General features: G+C 40.9%; 1 protein-coding gene across 2 annotated transcripts in view; it reads right to left on the bottom strand.

Moving 5' to 3' along the window:
- Positions 1–14,866, bottom strand: part of CCL28 (C-C motif chemokine ligand 28) — a 37,130-nt gene extending 22,264 nt beyond the window's left edge. Inside the window, exon 1 of one of the 2 annotated variants that reach the window (XR_011430382.1) lies at positions 14,669–14,866. Coding sequence is in view for 1 of the 2 variants with exons in the window: in XM_070246301.1 (XP_070102402.1) it covers positions 14,669–14,738 (70 nt within the window). In the remaining variant the exon portion in view is untranslated. The remainder of the gene's footprint in view (positions 1–14,668) is intronic. The other variant, XM_070246301.1, reaches the window with a different exon arrangement.
- Positions 14,867–15,885: the final 1,019 nt, after the last annotated feature.

Raw genomic sequence — 15,885 nt, 5'->3', positions numbered from 1 at the left:
TTTTCACTTTGTTTAAAATTTTTCTTTATAGTTTGCTATTTGTCTTATTTAGCGAATCTTTCCCTAGCCAGAAGTCATGAAAATAACATTTTGTTGTAAAAGTTTTGCTTTTTGGCAACTGAGGCTGTCAATTCCAGGCGGCGCAGGCCAGCTCACAAAGCCTCCGGATCCATGTTGGGGTTTGAGGCCAAGGTTCCAGCTAGTGTGAGTACTTCCTTAACTAGAGCAGCTTCTTGGCCAATTTCCCCCCAAAATGTAGCTTAGCACAGGCAGTTGAGGACTTGGGACCTGGTGTCAGATCCCACGATCAAATCTCAACATCACAGCACTGGCCCCACCTGTCTTCCCTCGGGCACCCTGCACTTCCTTTTAGAGTATTTACATTTTATCATCATTTTTTGTTTATATGTCTACTTCCTTTACAAGAATCTAAGTTCCTTGATCAAAGGGACTGTGCTTTATCCATTTTCATATCTTTGGTACCCAGGACATAATTGGTGTTCAGTAAATATTTTCTAATGAAAAATAAAAAACTCTGCTTTTTACATCTGGAATTTATTTTATGTATGCCGTGAGTCAGGAAAAGATTTTTTTTTGCATAATGTCTCAGAACTTTAAGTGTAAATGAAAGTTATTTTCTCCATTTACAAAAGGGAAAGAGACATTTTTCCCCTTCCTCCTTTCTTAAGAGAGTTTCCTTAGAGACATCGTGAATTTGAATCCTTGCTCTAACCTTTGGAGAAGAGGTAAATCTCTCTAAGGATTAAAGCCAGCCTCCAGTTGTTATATTATAGCTAGATATCTAAGGTCACTGGGCAAACGACCTCTAGATACGTATAATGTACCTCCAGAATTAGCTCAGGGTCTCTCACAAGATGGACAGGGACTGTCACAAGGTACGACTCTTTTGTCTTTTGAGGAGATAAGAGAAGTTATTATCCTTCCTTCTGCTTTGCTGTATAAAATGTGTGAGATTCTGTTCTAATTTCAGTCACCTTCGTTTTACCTCACAGCTTGTAAATCTGTTAAGGCTTACTCAATCATATACTGTATTCTCTCTTCTATACGCGTACAGAGGGATCTTTTGTTGGCAGGATGGCTTCCTTTTCCCAAGAGAACCACACAGTCCCCTTAAATCTTCACGTTTCCGTATACACACAGGTCTGTTTCTGGGCTTTCACTTCCATTTCATTGCTCTATTTATCTGTCTTTGCACCAATTCCATACTGTCTCAACTAAGATGACTTTTCAATATATCTTGCTATCTGATGCAATAAGTCCCCCACCCAACTTCTTCTTCTTCAGAATTGTCTGGGCTGTTCTTGGGCTTTTTTATCCCTCTTATAAATTTTAGGATCCTCATGTTAAGTTTTGCAAAAATCTTTGAAATTTTGGTTGGAGTTGTAATAAATTGGTGACTAAGTTTTGGGAGACCTGACGTCTAAAAAATATTGTTTTCTTATCCATAAATATGGACTTAATTATCTCTCTAGCTATTCAGATTTTCTTTTATGGCCTTCCAGACCTTTGTGAAGAAAGTTGTAAAACGTTGTATATCTTATCTTAGATCTATTCCTGGGTAACTGATAGATTTTGTGCTATTGTGAACGGTTTTTTTAAAAATTCCTTTTTCTAATTAGTTATTTTTGATGTATAAGAGTGCTATTGATTGTTTTATGTTGATCTTGTATCCAGCAACTTTGCCGAACTTTTTTAGTTGTAATAGTTTGGGGTAAATACTCTTTGGTTTTCTAGGTAAAGAGATGTTTTTATCTATTTGTTTTCAATTCCTGTATAGGAATTAAAGGCTTTTCTCCTTTAAAATGTGTTACTTTGCTAAATGCATAGAACAGAGCCTAGCCCATTTAACCTCAATACCTAAATCTTAACTTAATATTATGGATTAATCTATTTTCTTCCTTGCTCTCCTGGGATAAACCATACTTAGTCATAAAGTATTAATTTTACATGATCCTGTGTTTAATTTGCTATTTATTTAGGTTTTTGCATCTATGTTCATAAACAAGATTAGTCCATACTTTTATTCCCTGATATCATAGTTGAATATTTGGGGTATTAAGGTTATATTCATCTCAAATTGCATTGGGTAGTTTTCTCTGTTTTTCTGTTATTTGAAAGAGTTTGTATAAGATAAGGATTCTCTGTTCTTCCAATATTTGCCAAAACCATCCAGGCCTGGTGTCTGTTTGAGGGAAAGATGTTCAACTCTGATTTAATTCTTTAATAGTTATTCACTTATTTAGATTTTCCATATCTTCTTGAGTCAATATTGATATCTTAGTTTTCTAAGTAATTGTCCATTTCATCTACAATTTCTCATTTTTGTCACTGAAGAATTCAGAATATACCACCCCAAAATACGCCACTCTGGCATATTATTTTAAGTTAAAGCCACTTAAAAAAACAGCAGATGCAAAAAGGGCACTCTGACCTTCCTAGAAGCAGGAAATAAAACTCTCAAGTAAAAGGTCCCCTCCTTGCACCTGGAGGAAGAAAGACATTTTTTATCATCAAAGGGCAACATCCCACCTCTACTCCACTGGAAGCTTGGGCCAAGAGAAATCTGTACAAACACACCTTGTTAAACTAACCCTTATCTTTCTGGTACTTTCCCATGATTAACTGCCCTAGCCCAAGCCCCTCTGTCTTGTCATGTTTTCATAGTTTAGCACTCTTTGTTCAACTTGATACAATATTAATATAATAACAATATTTGAGCATTGGCTCAAACTGCTTCTTTGAGTCTTCATTTCCTTATGCTCCCATGTCAAGTAAAACTTACTTACATTAAATAAATTTGTATGCCACAAAAATGGACGCATAGGTCAATGGAACACAATGGAGAGCCACAAATAAACCCAGGCATGTATGGTCAATTACTCCTCAACAAAGAGACAAGAATATACATTGCGGAAAATACAGTCTCTTCAAATAAATGAGGTTGGGAAAAGTGGACAGATACATGCAAAAGAATGAAACTTGACTACTTTCTTACACCATATACAAAAATAAACTCAAAATGAATTAAAGACTTAAGTTAAGCCCTGAAACCATAAAACTCCTAGAAGAAAACACAGGCAGCCAGCTCTTTGACATTAGTCTTAGCAATATTTTTGGGATATGGCAAGGGCAACAAAAGCAAATAAACAAATGGGACTACATCAAACTAAGAAGCTTTTGTTGATGGTTTCCTTCAACAAAATGAAAAGGCAACCTACTGAATGGAGGAATATATTTGCAAATTATATATCCAATAAGGGGTTAATATCCAAAATATATAAACAATTCATACAACTCAATATCAAAAAAACAATCCAATCAAAAAATGGGCAGAGGACCTGAATAGACGTTTTTTCAAAGAAGACAAACAGATGGCCAACAGGTACACGAAAAGGTGCTCAACATCACTAATCATCAGGGAAATGCAGATCAAAACCACAATGAGATTATTACCTCACATTTGTCAAAATGGCTATTATCAAAAAGATAAGAAATAACAAGTGTTGGCAAGGATGTGGAGAAAAGGGGACCTCTGTGCATTATTGGCGGGAATGTAATTGGTGCAACCACTATGGAAAACAGTATGGAGGTTCCTCAAAAAATTAAAAACAGAACTACTATACAATTCAGCAATACCACTTCTGGGTATTTATCTGAAGAAAATAAAACACTAATTTGAAAAGATATATGCACCCATATGTTCACTGCATCATTATTTACAATAGACAAGATAGGGAAGCAACTTAAGTGTCCATCAGTATACGAATGGGTAAAGAAGATGTGATAGATAGATATGTATAATGTGGAATATTACTCAGCCATAAAAAAGAATGAAAGCCTGCCATTTGCAACAACATGGATGGATCTAGAGGATATTATGCTGAGTGAAATAAGCTAGCCAGAGAAAGAAGACCACCATATGATTTTACTTATATGTGGAATCTAAAAAACAAAAAAAAAAACCAAATGAACAAAACAGAAACAGACTCATAGATACAGAGGACAAATTGGTAGCTGCCAGAGGGGAAGGGGTAGGGGAGAAGAGTGAAATAGGTGAAGGGGATTAAGAGAACAAATTTGCAGTTATAAAATAAGTCATGAGGATGTAATGTACAGCATACAGAATATAGTCAACAGTATTGTAATCCCTTTGTATGATGACAGATGATTACTAGCCTTATCAAGGTAACCATTTTGTAATGTAAATAAATGCCAAATCATTATGTTGAACACCTGAAATTAATACAATATTGTATGCCAACTACACTTCAATTTAAAAAAATTTAATAAAAATCAATAAATAAATTTGTATGCTTTTCTCCTGTTAATCTATTTTTGTTACAGGAGCCCCAGTCCAGAACCTAGAAGAGTAGAGGGAAAGATTGTTTCTTCCTCCCCTACATCACAGAGCTGCATAGTATTATCTTACCCTATCTGTAGTTAGGACTCCTTTTTCGTTCTTATATAGTGTTTGAATAGGGAGTTTCTACGCAAAAATAATCATTTAAAAGTTTGGATCTAAATAATATATAAAACATATTTATAAATTTACAAATATCGTTTGTTTTGAAACTAAAAAATTCATTTAACTCCTGGGTTAAAGAGGAAATCACAAAATATTCTGATAAACGGTGGAAGTACAACTTACTATAACAAGTGGGATATAGTTAAATCTAGCCTAAGTGCACTTATTTAAAACACACACACGAAAAAACAACTAGCCGTTAACTCAACAACCTAGGAAAGGAAAACCTTCTCAAACACGGGAAAAAGACCAAAGCACGACATCGAGACGCTTTACGGCTTTCGCGCTACGCGTATCTGCCGTCAGGGCGGCCGTGCTGCTGGCGAGCCTGGGAGCGGGACGCCAAGTGTGGGACCTGGAGCGAAGCAAAGCCCAAGACCAAGGAGGAGGAGGAGTGCCGAATGGCAGCCACAAGAAGCCGTTGTGCTTGTCATATGTACCGGGGCCACATCCCGCTGCTCTTCTGGTATCTACTCGTGCGCAACCTGGTTGGCGCCAGCGGCGCCGTTGGGCGGCTTCTCCCTCAGCGGTGGATGGTGCGTGTGGCGCCGAGAAGCGGCCCTGGTGTCATCAGGACCACGGGAGAGGAGGATGGCGGCGCGTGGCCAGCGCGGGGCGGCGGCACTACTCCTTCGCCCACAGGCGCCTGCAAGCTCAAGCGTCTTGCGCCGCGACGTGGGGGAGCTGCGGGCGCCTGCTCCGCGGTGCCTGCTCCGTCCCCAGGCCCATCGCACCCCAGCCTTTGTTCCCCAGCGTCTCGGCTGCCCGCGCCAGCTCGGAGGCGCCCAGACCTGGCCTCCCGCGGGCTGCTTTTCCTGGAGCAAAACTTAGTTGTGTTGTGCCCGTCTTTCCTACTCCTGTTAGTTTTTTGATTGATATATCAGTTTCCGATGTGGATATGTTAAAAATCTTACACTATTGTTGGGGTTTATAGCAGATTTTTTTCTTGCGAATCTGTTCTCTCCTGCAGTAATCCCTTGGGTTTATATTTTCGGATGCGTACAAATAACCTCCTGGTCCACAGCCCGGGTTAGAGTGAGGCACTGACCTTGGGTGGAAAATTTAAAGAGGCTCCAAAAACCCCAGTAATCAAGATAAATCACATTTTAATGCAATATTTTTTAAAGTAAAAATGCCAAAAATAGATGAAGACTAAAATACTACAATTTTAAATGAAAAGAAAATCCGACCCTGCCCTTTAACGACTCACCTCAATCACCTCACTTGCCTCACCTTATTCTCCAGCCCTGGGTGTACCTTCTTAGTGAATTGATTCTTTTTATCCTTCCGTAAGATTTCTCCAGTCCTATTACAGCTTTTTGCTTAAATTCTGTGTTTTCTGATTTAATAGTGCAACAACGAACTTTTGGTTAAATTTATTTATCCACATTTTGTTTTCTTATCATCCCTTTTCTTTGCTTTTTTCCCCCTTCTGTTGGATTGATAAGTTTTCTACATTTCCTTTATTTTTTTTTTTACTGAAAATTTAGACTGGGTTAGATCAAGAAAAAACATCCTTGAGAAAATATCAACACAAATGTTCTCCAGTTTGAAACGTTTAAGTGTATTATTTTACTAAGGAAAGTGATTGGAAAACAGTATGGTGATTCCTTAAAAAAATTGAGCATAGATCTATATGATCCAGCTATTCCACTGTATATATCCAAAGAACATGAAAACATGAATGCATAAAGATACATGCACCCCTATGTTCATCACAGTATTATTCACAATAGCCAAGACTTGGAAGCAGCCTAGGTGCCCATCAAGGGAGGAATGGATAAAGAAGATGTGGTATTTATACACAATGAAATACTACTCAGCCATAAGAAACGATGAAATCCGGCCATTTGTGACAACATGGATGGACCTTGAGGGTATTATGCTGAGTGAAATAAGTTGGAAAGAGAAAGTCAGATACCATATGATCTCACTCGTAAGTAGAAGATAAAAACAACAACAAACAATCTCACAGAGACAGAGATTGGATTGACGGTTACCAGAGGGGAAGGGGCGAGGGGGTAGGGTGAAAGGAGTGATCAGGCACATGTATGTGGTGAAGGATTGTAATTAGTCTTTGGGTGGTGAACATGATGTAAACTACACAGAAATCAAAATATATAACGATATACACCTGAAATTTATATAATGTTATAAACCAATGTTACTGCAATAAAAAAAAAGGAATTTGATAGGAAAAAAAAGAAAGTGATTGCCATATCAGTAAAATTCCTTAAGCATTTATTGAGTACCTACCTGTGTCATTCATTGTTCCAGGAACTAAGTATACAAAAATTAGTAACTCATTGTACCTGCCCTCAGAGTGCCTACAATAGATGTTTTTCTAACGTTATCTTACGAAACCTCCCTGCTGCCTGTGACATTGTTACTCATTCCTTCCTGGAAGTTTTCCATATCCTTGGTTTACAAGACACTCATCTCTCCCCGTTCTCCTAGTACTGAGAAATTACTTTCTCTGCCTCTTGAACTCCTTTGCCCTCTCCTCAATAGTTAGCATTCCTCAAAGTTCCATCCTTGACCTTCCACTCTTTTCTTGCCATTTACATCTCTCATGCTTTAAATCATGATATATGTCAGTAACTTCAAAATATCTTTGTCTAGGGCCTAGCCCGGTGGTGTAGTGGTTAAGTTCACGCACTCCACTTCCGTGGCCCCAGGTTTGTGGGCCCGCATCCAGGGCTCAGACCTATGCACCGCTTGCCAAGCCACACTGTGGCAGCATTCCACATAAAATAGAGGAAGATGGGCACAGATGTTAGCTCAGGGCCAACCTCTTCCTCACACACACAAAAATACACATCTTTGTCTAATCTCTACCCTAATGTCCTGACATATATCCAACTGCTGTTGAACATCCGTTTGGATATCCCACAGGTTTCCTACCTCAATAAATCCCCAGCTGAAGACATCTGCCAATGTAAATCTATTCCTTTTCCTTTTCTCATCTCAGTTAACCATCATTTACCATTTGCCCATTTGCCCAAGCCAGAAACCCCTGTGTCATTCCATCCGTCTGCACTCTTCACAGCCAATCCCAAGGTCCTGTCAATTTTACTCCATTAACATTTCTCAGATTTGTCTCCTCTGCATTCCTCCCCTCCACTGCTCAAGTTCAAGACCTCATTAGTTGGCTCCTGGCCTGCTGAGCCTCCCAGCTGCCTCCTTCTCCCAGCCTTGCCCTTTCCCCACATCAATCTGCAGTCCCACAGCACCCTGTGCTTTCCTGTCTTCACCATATGTAAAATTAAGGATTTATGTGACTACGCATTTTGATTGTGAGCTCCCTCAGGATATCTTTGTACCCACACCACATAGCACAGCGCTTGGCATTAGTGCTGAGGAAATGTCTCTTGAGCTGAGCTAAGCTCTGTTGTAGTCTTAAGTGATGTTTCATTTTATTTTGTTTTAAGGCTTTTAATGCCATTAAAATATTTTTCCTTTTTTAGGAAATAAGATTAGCAGTTTTTGGTCAAGGTCTTATGTCCCAAATGTCCTAAAACTACACAGTACTTTTCAGAAACATACCGTTCTTCCACCCTCAGGTAATTAGGGGTCAACTCAATATGATAAATCATTTGTTCAGTGTATTTAATTTTTTTTTTTAGGAAGGTTAGCCCTGAGCCAACATCTGCCAATCCTCCTCTTTTTACTGAGGAAGACTGGCCCTGAGCTAACATTCGTGCCCATCTTCCTCCACTTTATATGTGGAACACCTACCACAGCATGGCTTGCCAAGCAGTGCCATGTCTTGACCTGGGATCCAAACTGGCGAACCCTGGGCCTCCGAAGCAGAATGTGCACACTTAACTGCTGTGCCACCTGGCTGGCCCCTATATTTCATATTTTAAAGATGGTGTTAGTATCTCATTAAAAGCATTACTATTTGTCATTAATTAGAGTGTTATTGCAATTGATCCTGTTGGTTTGGGGTGGTTGTCATTGTTTCCAGTATTAAGTGTCAGAGAGTCGGATGGGTGATTTGCCACGAATGTCTCCCTGACTTGGTTCTGTCTGTGACCCAATTGTGGTCACTAGAAGGCTTTAAAGATTTCTGTACTCATGACCTAAAACACTACACATCAAATTCGTGATGTAAAAATGAGATTCTGGGTTTTAAGGAAAGGATCCTGTTACTGTAGAGAGGTGAACCAGCCTCCTCTCTTACTTAGATGTTTTGTACAGGGTCTTGCTACTCAAAGTGCAGTTCCCAGAGCTGCAGCAATGGCATTACTTGGGGGCTTATTAGAAATGTAGTTTGAAAAAGTACTGGTATAAAGAACACTTCATAGGACACAGCAAAATGGATATAGAGTAAAGGTACATGCCATTGTTGGAGAAAGGATTCCCAGGATAAAGATAAAAAACAGTAAGAAAGATTCACTTGGCTGCTGTCGTATCTCCAGTCTATGAATGCAATTTAAGCGAGGCAATTTGTAAATAAACATAACATTCTGAATGTGGTTGGTTAGGGACACACTTCCCCATTCTAGTGGACTTCCTGCCTTCATGGAGCCACATCACATTGTGGATGCCTTTAAAGGTATCCTCTGGTGTCACTGAGCAGGCAGGAAGGGCTTACCAAGCCATGATGCCTGAAACTGCTATGCCCAAATAAAGTCCTCCCAGACACTATTTGGAACCCTGGGATAATGTTGGAGTAATGGAGAGTGAGTGAGGGTTTTTCTTTACCTTTATATGAACACATTTGGTCACCAGTACTTCTCCCAGCATGGAAGCTGGACTGGTCGGGGGGAGTCTCGAAAGGGACTGGATGATTTTATGCCATAGAGATGTGCTGAGAGGCATTACTGCACAGTAGTTAAGCATATGGACACAGACAACCAGGTTCAGTTCCTGGCACTGACTAGCTGAAGTTGGGTGAGTTACTTAATTCTCTGTGTCTCAGTTTATTTCTCTGTAATATGAGGATGGTAATAACACCTACCTCATAGGGTGGTTATGAAGATTGCATAAGTTGATAGATTTAGGTGCTTAGAACGGGGGTGACAAGTAGTAGACTCAATAAAAGGAAACAAACAAACAAAAAAACATTATCTAGGGGCCAATGAGCAGCATAGTGCCTGCCCCATAGTAGGTATTCAGGTGCCTATTAAGTGTTCATGGGATGTGCCCATTGTCTATTTACTGCCTCTCAGCTTCAAATTCACCCTTAATTGCCAGTCCTAGGAAATTAAGATGGGCCCTTGAAATATTTTTCCTCTGCCAGCTGGCATGATGTTAAACTTTGTTGGTAGAGGACCCAGGAAAGACATTGCAGGAAGAAGGGGCTTTCCTTCCTGGCTCCAGTGTGCTCCGGGCAGCAGGCTCCTCTAGGCCCAACTCCTGCAGAGCTGCGGCTGCCCCAGCCCTGGCCCTGGGAGTGCGGGGTGGCTCGGAGCATCCTCCCCTCCCCAGGCATTTCAGTAGCAGAGGCCTCTAGGGAGACAGCTCCCTGTGAGGAACTTCCCCCCACAAACTGGAAGACAGACAAAAAATGGATTTGGCGAGCCCTGGCTATGTCCTCTCCAACAAGGTCTGGATCTCCACTGGGCAGGCGAGGGTACAGGATCTTTTCCTTGAAAACTCCGTTTCAGTCCTAGGAATATCTACTATTCCTATATTCGTTAGCGATCTCTTTACTTCTTTTAGCCTGTCTCTTGTTTTAGTTAATAATTTGTTATATTAAACTTTCCCTATTCAAATTATCATCTGGTTTCTGTCTCTTGATAGGACCCTGAAAGATAATGAAATTTTAACATTTCCAATTGCTCTGGGAAATTTGTATGTTGTCTGTAAGATGAATGATGCAAACTTTTAAGAAATGACTATGTGTGTTGAACAGATATACTGCTATCTGTGATTAAGTGAAAAAAATAAGTAAAACAATATGTAGATGATAGTCCTATTTATACTTTTAAAAATCTGTGTGGGGGCCGGCCCCCTGGCCGAGTGGTTAAGTTCGTACTCTCTGCTTCCACAGCCCAGGGTTTCGCTGGTTTGGATCCTGGGTGCAGACATGGCACCGTTCGTCAGGCCATGTTGAGGCGGCATCCCACATGCCACAACTAGAAGGACCCACAACTAAAATATACAACCACGTACTGGGGGGATTTGGGGAGAAAAAACAGAAAAAAAAAAAGAAACTTGGCAACAGTTGTTAGCTCAGGTGCCAATCTTTACAAAACAAAAAATCTGTGTGGATGTGCACGGGTTCATATTTGTAAGTATCGAGGAAGTTCTGGAAGGATACAGAGAGCCCAGAAGGGATATGACCTCTGGGGAGGGAAGAGGGATTAAGGGAATGGAGAAGGGTGACTTTCACTTTTTTATTTTATATTTTATATTTTAAAAATGTACACTCTTGTTACTGTTATAATTTTTATAATTTTAGGAATTAAATTCTTTAATTTTTGTGACTTTTGTAATTTCAATTTAAAAAAGTCAGCAGGTGATAGAACCTTGTGTGGGAGGACAGGGAAGGAACTAACAATTATTGAGCACCTATTATATGCCAGACACTTTCCATATATTATCTCATTTAATCGTGCGAATGAGAGAGGCATTGTTATTCCTATTTTACTGATAAGAAAACTGGGTCTCAGAGTGATTAAGCAATTTCCCAACTTCATGTTAGAATTCTGCCTTGGCCTTTTGGAATCCAAAGTCCAGACTCTTCCCACCATGCTAGTGTTTCTTAAACTGAGTTTTATAGACCTCTGAGAGGAGGCCCATAGATGTGTTCTCAAGGTTCATGAACTCTCCAGACAATTCCTAAATTTTAGTATGTCATTTCAATGATAATCTTTAAGTAGATATGTTCTGGATCTTCTGGAAGACCATCTTAAAAGAGCACTTCAGACATCTGAATTTTGCTTATGTTTATGCTAGTGTTCTTACCAAAGTCACATCCTCCCTTAATTGTCCCAGGCGAATCAGAAAAGAACAGAGTGGAATTTCATAAGGCATTCATGCCAAGGGAGGGCCAGATTATATCATGGCTCAAACAGAAAACAGTGGTGGGGAAGAAAACACCTCACATTCTGAACATGGCAACATATGCACAGAAAACTCAAAAAAACTGCAACTCAAGAATTAGTGCTGTACTCACGTTTGGAATGGTGATTTTAGTTTTGGCCAAACAGTACTACATTAAATTAATGTTGTCACATTTAAATTTTCTTGGCTTTGTAGTTGTGTTTTTATTTAAATTTTAAATTTATTTTGGCTCTACAATTGCAGAAGAGAGAGATACACAAGGGTTTATACCTGGCTTTATGTTTATACATCAAGTAACATAGTAAAATAATTTGAAAGGCATCCTCCCATCGACAGTAAAGAGAACGTCTTCCTTTAAAGAGACTCATTTATGACTCAAATTTGAGAAGATTGCTATTATACCACTCTGCTTCTCTAGACATAGAAAAGGACATAAAAAAAACCCTGAAATACATTACAGATATGATGACAGGGTTTTGGAACCAAAATCTAGATGCTTAATCTAACAATGGTACTGAATTCAGGGAATGCAGGACGTATTGTTTTAACTAAAGGGCACACCTGGAGAGAAACTGAACAGCCAATTACCGGCGCATCATGCCAGGCCTCTCAGGGACCACGCCTGGTGAAATGGAGAGTCCCAGCTGTGCAGAACAGCTTTCAAGCACAAATGCATACTCTGCGTAACGCTCCCTAGTGAGCCTCCTATGATTCAAACAAACAAAAGAGAAAGTTTTCTTTTAGGATGCAAGCAGCAAGTCCCTAGCAAGCATCTGTATAATCAAGAGCCATCTACTCCGAGAAAGCAGCTTGTCAGAAGGAAGCCAGTTGGGGACTCAGTGAAGCAAAAGCCCTCAACTCGCATCTGCTGGACACAAGCAGAGCCCCAGTCTGAACGTACAATAAAAACAGCCGGGCCCACAAAGCCCTAGGTTGTGGCTTTAAATAATCTGGCTCAGGGCCCCCGAGAGTGGATGATCAACATTTTTATGGACTCGGTATTGAGTTCTGGGAGCCAAAAGCCATGTCAGCAGGTGTGGAGCATGCCTTACCTTTGTGTAGAATCCTAGGCTTTTAATTATGGGTTAGTCAACTGCTTCTTGATTTATGCAGAACCCTTTGGGAATACTAACTACTGAGCCATCACATCAAGGTGGCCATTTAAGGTATCATTAAGGCAATGGAACTGTTAGTGCCTGGAAGAACAAAAAGTATTTTCCAAAGTCCCAAACTGGCACAGGCCACTTCCTTATCCCCTCCCCCAGCCTGCAACAGTTGTCAAGGCCACCTATACCCTCTTGCCTGCACTGCTCAGTATTCCCCACCTCCCTCCCTGAAGCCTGAACCCCTTAGAGCCTCCCCCGGGGCATTGGCACACACAGACACTTGAATGGAAGTTTGCCACACAAGGCAGTGGGGTTGCCCCTCTCAGTTCCACAACTGTTCTCAGGCGTACTTTCAGGTATTTTAACCCAACATCACTTATTTTTAAATGGTGGAGGCTTGGGGCTTCTCAGACACTGGGATTGTCCTGTGGCCCAAACTGACTTAGGAAAAGCCCTGAAATCAACCCAAAAGGCTACTGCTGAGTCTCCTCAGCTCCCTTTCTTTCTTATCTTCACCAGTTGTTGCTTTTCAAACAACTCTGTGTTTTGCTGTAGCACTCCCTCTGCCAAGACTGTCCCATATGATGCCTGGCCTTGGGTCTGGCAGGGCTTCCCTCATCACCCCTGCCCTTGGCCTGCCCTGCCCTGCCCTCCCTCCTTGCCTGTAGGAGGGCGGCTGCTGCTGTGGGGACAGCTGGAAACAGGTCAGAAAGCTGAAGGGAGAGAAATAATACACCTTTATTGCAAAGTTTTATATGAAAAAAACCCTTGCATTGCTAAAACTAGGAATAAAGCCTTAGCAGCTAGACCTTTGAGAAACGGTGCAAGTGAGTCGTAAAATTTCAATGGTGAGTTTTTCTGAAAAATTTTACAGAAACATATAAAATAGACTTTTGTCTTTGTCTTGAAAAGATAGATTGATAGAAATCAATCAGAGATTATCCAGATTTTTCCTGTGCTCAGTAATACAAGCCCAGTATATTGATGCACTACATGTGGGTCCCTAAACAAATGCAGTTAATGGGATGATAGCCAACTTCAGAGAAGGACAGAGGCTAGTCTGCTCCAGCCAGTTCTTGCCAGGGAACGTGGAACCATAGACGCCAGACCTGATTTTTCAAGAGAAGCTTTAAAATCCAGTTTGTATGTATGTTTAGATATGAATATGCATATGTGAAATTCATCAGTTTTAAAATGTTGGCTTACTTTTTTAAAAAGCAGACCAAACAAAATCTATATTTCTCCTCTGTTCTGGATTTAGAGAATCTGTTCAGGATAAAGTTTCAGAAAAGAAGACAGTGGAAAAGAGTCAAATCAGCCAAGTATTAAGTAGCTATATTTAGAGTTTCCTAAATACAGTAGAAAAGATTGCCTCCTGTCCAAATATGGTTGTAATCTTCATATATATGCTAGCAACTCACAGTTTAAGTTTCTCTTTGACGTAATTTGTATGGTTCAACCTCCTTTATCTTGGGTCCCTTTTTAAAGGTCAGAGTGAAGTTTTGGTTTTCTGTATCCACAGGGCTGACTTTGTTCAGAGAAGTTGCAGTTTCCCAAATCCTAACACAGAAGGTCAAGCGAGTCTCTCTTCCAGGAATGTGCACACTCGTACCCAGACAGGTTAGCAGGTTAGGGGCAGGGGGAGACAGATGAACAACAGGGTCTTTCCTCCAACCTCTACCTGGGGATTTTCTAAGACACTGTCCTCAGAAAAGGACACGCAGCTCAAAGTTGCACTGACTGACGTGAAAGATCTCATCCTCCAGGTGGTAAATTACTAATCTTGTTGCTCATGAGGTTCCTTCCCGAAATTTCTTCTTGAAGATCCGGAATTTAAACCTATGCCATTCTCTTGTAGATAACTGGAAATTCCTACCTGAAGAGATTGAAATTCCTACCCCAAATTGATGGCAGCACGGAGCTCCTTCCAGCTCCATCTTGGGCGGCACCCCCCCCCCTCCTCCCACCGGAGGCTTAGTTAGCAGGCGCCCCCACTCACCTTCGGAGGTGCGAAGAGCCACACAGGCAGCCAAAGCCGCGAGGGCGAGAGCGAGTCCTGTCTGCTGCATGCCCGCCTGCTCCACCAGCTGGGACAGCACCGCAGGTGAGGCAGTGAGATCAGGAAATGAAGCCAAAGGTGTCCTTGGGTGCAGAAAAAGCGCGCGGAGGAAAAATAAGCCAGGAAGCCCCGCCCTGGGAGGTGCTGGGGTACCTGTTTCTCCTGTTTCTTTCCTTGAGACCAGATTCTTTCTTAAGAGCAGACTTGTGGTCAAACCACGGAATGGGGAGCAGTGTTAGACGATGTCGGTGGCCAGACAATCTGGCAGCTGGTGAGGTCATTGTGAGTTGGGGGTGTGCATCAGAATCACTTGGGAACTATTAAAAAAAAATAGCTGTCTACATGAATTTCTCCACAGATCTATACATCAGAATTGGGGGCACGGGACCAGTAATTTGAATTTTTAAAAAGCTCCATAGGTGATTCTGATGGATACCTCCATTGCATAAAGGAATCAGTGTTTAAGTAGCTTGTTGAAACTAGGCGTTTCTGGGAACAAGGGTGACAAGTCATAAAAAAAAATATCTGGTGGAAAGATATGGAAAAATTTGATCCCACTCTGGTCTTTGGTTTGCAGCCAAACTGTTTCCAGTGAAGCTGTCAGTTTATTTGAGACGGGTAAGACAGGTAGATGGGCCTCTTCCCACTCCCTCTAGGCTGTACCTTTTCTCCTAACTGGTTGCATAACCTTAGAAAACGTACTTAGCTTTTCTGTGAATAAGGAGTTGGGCTGGCTGATCTCCACATCATGCTTTCTCTCTCACTGCACTGTCCCATGCGGTAGCCTTTTGTCCACATGTGGCCCCTGAGCATTTGAAATGTAGTAGTCCAAATTCAGACGTGCTGTCATTGTAAAATGCATGCCAGATTTCAAAGACTTAGTACCAAAAAATATAAACTATCTTGTTAATAATTTTCATGTTGATCACATGCTGAAGTGATAATATCTGGACATATTGAGTTAGATAAGATATATTACTAAAATTAATTTTATCTGTTTTTTTTAACTTTGTTAATGTGACTGCTCAGAAAATTTTAAATTGCATGTGTAGCTTCCATTATATTTGCAATGGGCAGTGCCACTTTAAAAGGTCAAGAGCTCGAGGTCAGAATCGTCCCCCCCCCCCCCCCCCCCCCCGCCCCCATCAGGTTGTGGT

The sequence above is a fragment of the Equus caballus genome, chromosome 21 (assembly GCF_041296265.1).
Source record: "Equus caballus isolate H_3958 breed thoroughbred chromosome 21, TB-T2T, whole genome shotgun sequence".
Lineage (NCBI taxonomy): Eukaryota > Metazoa > Chordata > Mammalia > Perissodactyla > Equidae > Equus > Equus caballus.
This window is presented reverse-complemented; position numbering and strand designations above follow the sequence as displayed.